Genomic DNA, 3,496 nt, shown 5'->3' with positions numbered 1-3,496 from the left:
CAATTCCTTGATACATCTCCTTTTAAATATAAGTAAGTCATTATCGTCGTTAAAGAGAAACAAATTGCCGTCTCAACTAAATTTAACAACGCGGGGGTTAACTGATCAACAGTTAATTTGAGACAAATCGATCTGAAAATTTATCGCATATAGTATCATATATTCGTTTAAAAATATAAATAAATACTAGCGAAAAACCATTTTGATACATTTACAATCCGTAGAAAGTTCTCCTTGACAAAAACTGACTTGATTTCTTGCGGTTAAAAAAAAATACACTACATTTCAAGGTGAGGTAGAAGGCTTGATAAATTTGCATTTTTGCTTCAAAGAAAAGAAATAATCAAACAAGTTGAGTTTTTCCTTTATTTATTTCTAAAAGAATAGAAAACCATAACAAGAACGCAACTGTAACTCAGTGGTCAAATCAGGTTTAATATCTTAATAGAATAGAGGGTCAGCAAAACCTATTGTTGACATTTGTATCAACTTCACATTATTCACTATATTGCCATTCAAACAAGACCTTTTTAGATAATATAGATCTCAATCAACTGCTTAAATCAAAACATATAAGTATGTATCAATGTATAAAGACTTTCCATATGCAAATTATAATACAACACTGTCCCAAAATGTATTGCATGATTGTTTAAATTCTCTCTCTCTCTCTCTCTCTCTCTCTCTCTCTCTCTCTCCGATCAATTGTACATTTTTGTAATAGTCTACAGTTCCTTTCCCCTTCTAGATAATGACATTTACCGGGATAGTGTAAGAAGTCATAATTGAAGATCGTGTTATATAACAAATACTCCAGGTCGAATTTTACAGAGTGCATTAAGAATTTTAAGGATTAGTGCATTAGCTGATGGAGTTAGTTTTGTTTTGCGTGTAATACACGAACACAATCTAGATCACAGTCAACAACTTCTTTCATTATCTTTTACACATTACAGTTGAGATCAATATATACAAGGCTACCAAATACAGAAACATTCAGAAATAATGTGGCATACATTCATAATTTAGAGATATGCAATCATACAGGGGATGGAGAAACACAGTCTTAATACTGCACAGGAGCGTACAAATCTACAGATAAACATCAATTTTAAGTAATATACAGCTAAAAATCAATTCTACTTGTAACCTAATTGTCCTGATCAAGGGTCTACTTGAGTATTTCACAGATTAACAGAACTAGCCAAATAAACTTAAGTTACAGAGTGAAATCTTAGCAGGTTACATTTTCTTTGTTGTGTATTATTTCGCACGTTTTAGGCAAAACCTTTCAAATTTTAAACTTTATTTCAAATTATTTATTTAGACAACTCTATCATATTAACCTCTTAGTAATATTCCTTATTAATTTAAAGCCACGAGATTTTATTTTTAGGATGAGTAAAGAGGGATAAACAGAATAACATTTGAGGGTCTAATGTACAGAGGGTTATGGGAATATAAGCATTTGAGAACATTTATGTCTGAACTAAGAATGGTAAGCTAAGGACTCCCTCCAAGAATGATTAGGACTCCCTCTTATAACAATGTGATCAAATATAAGCTTGAATTAATAAATTTCATAAAACAGAATTAAAAATGAGGTTTTCGTTTTCCATCCATTGAAGAAAATGATTCGCAATAGGTTTCTGAGCTAAATATTAAAAATGGAATTATAGTATAAAGTTTGTGCACAAAATAGATTTCTCATCTTCCATGGATATACATTTACATGGTAATATCTTAAAAATTAATAATTCTCTCTTCAGTCATATTTTTATTTAATCAAAATGAAGGAGTCCACATAAAGTGTGACCTTATATTTATGCAGTATCTAGAGACTTTACAATTCTTCTCCATGTTTATGTATGGAGGGCAATTTCACCTCATCTGCATTGACAAGTAAATGATAATAGAAATTAATAACCTGCTCATAATTATTAATGGAGAGTCTTTCATTGTTTCCATGAAAACGTTTGAGGTCCTCTGGATACATGAAGGTAGGACTAAATCTGTAAATGTTCTTGGTAAAGCGAATATAATGCACAGTGTCGGTATTTCCAATCATGACCCCTAAAATGAATTTAGTTAATGCAAACAGTATAAATTCTCGTTGAAAATGATAGATTTTGTAAAATGAATGGCATCAACTTTTTTTTGCTTCAAGCTTATGAAATAAAATCATTCGTCATCACACTATAATCACACTATACTTGTAAATTGTGAATTTAAACACACCTTATTCCTTTTATATGTTTCCTTTATCCCATACGTTTATTACCTTCAGACATCGTAACTGTATAAAATCATCAATTAACCTAATTTTCATTTTCATAACATTTGTTATATAATTTTTTTTAATTTGGCATGTTCCTGCAATTAATTAACTAGAACAGAAGCATGTTGGTCATCAACATGAATATTTTAAGACAAGGTATAAAATGATATAACTTCAAACATAAGTAGACGTTGGGATATACATGTCGTTATAAGTTACTGAATTACATCACACATACCTGGTACAACTGTAGCATTGGTCCAAATTTGTCTGATGCTGTTTTTTATTGTCTGATAACCGAAATCCTCATCCCCATAGGGAGACATAGGGTGGGGCTCCATAGAGGTGACCACTCGAAGCTTAACTCTATCATCATTAATTATTTTCCTGTCATAAGCTAGTACCTTAAATATAGAAATTACAAATTCCTATCAATAAGTTAAACAATTTAGATAATCTATTATAAAGACATTCCATAAAATAACATTTATAAATTAAAGTTTCACATTAATGCATAATAAATAAAAAAAATATATATGCAATAAACTTTAGGAGAATGCTTATATAAGTAATACGTGCTGCCTATTCCAACCATTTTATTTACAAAAATGTTCAAATCTTAATTAGACCCTGTTATAAGACAGTAATACCCGCACTTTAGAGGTGTTTGCCTCTAAATGCACTCTCCTTCATACATGTAATTAGGGAAGAAGCCACAATAATTCTATAATTTACACAAAATATATTCACATATTTGTCAAATCGAGCATAAAATGCTCAGGTGAATATGTGGACTATGGCCCTCTTATGTAAGTATTTCATATACTAAATTCATTACCAGTCTGAAATTACGGAAATTAGTGGTCTAAATTCTGTTTAAAAGAGAATTTTTGAAGAAGACTTTTGTAAAAAAAAAAAAAAATAATAATAATAATAATAAATAAATAAATAAATAACAAGATGTGTTTGCGAAACACTGATGTCCTCGTATGGCGACTCATGGCAAAGGACAAGATAGTCTAAGATCCCTTTTGGCCCCTAGTTTGGGGTGTCTTTTAGAATGATGCAACAGTTTATCAATAAAAACCTGTTGTCACCCCTGCCACAAATTTAGTATTGGTTTTAAATTATGGGATACACAGAGGTCACAGGAAGGTCAGAAAATATGTCAATTTCCGAATTTTCTCATTTTTGTGCAAATATTTATTGTTTTTACAA

At 30.4% G+C, this 3,496-nt stretch overlaps 1 protein-coding gene across 1 annotated transcript in view; it reads right to left on the bottom strand.

The window, feature by feature from the left end:
* Positions 1 to 352: 352 nt before the first annotated feature.
* The window catches only part of LOC133203654 (N-fatty-acyl-amino acid synthase/hydrolase PM20D1-like), a 12,380-nt gene continuing 9,236 nt past the window's right edge, over positions 353 to 3,496 (bottom strand). Inside the window, exons 10-11 of the mRNA XM_061339424.1 lie at positions 2,517 to 2,682; positions 353 to 2,073 (exon numbers count right to left, since the gene is read on the bottom strand). Coding sequence (XP_061195408.1) covers positions 1,844 to 2,073; positions 2,517 to 2,682 — 396 coding nt within the window. The 3' untranslated portion in view covers positions 353 to 1,843. The remainder of the gene's footprint in view (positions 2,074 to 2,516; positions 2,683 to 3,496) is intronic.

Source organism: Saccostrea echinata, unplaced genomic scaffold (assembly GCF_033153115.1).
Source record: "Saccostrea echinata isolate AGI-Se365-2 ecotype Australia unplaced genomic scaffold, CSIRO_AGI_Sech_v1 ptg000051l, whole genome shotgun sequence".
NCBI classification, from domain to species: domain Eukaryota; kingdom Metazoa; phylum Mollusca; class Bivalvia; order Ostreida; family Ostreidae; genus Saccostrea; species Saccostrea echinata.
This window is presented reverse-complemented; position numbering and strand designations above follow the sequence as displayed.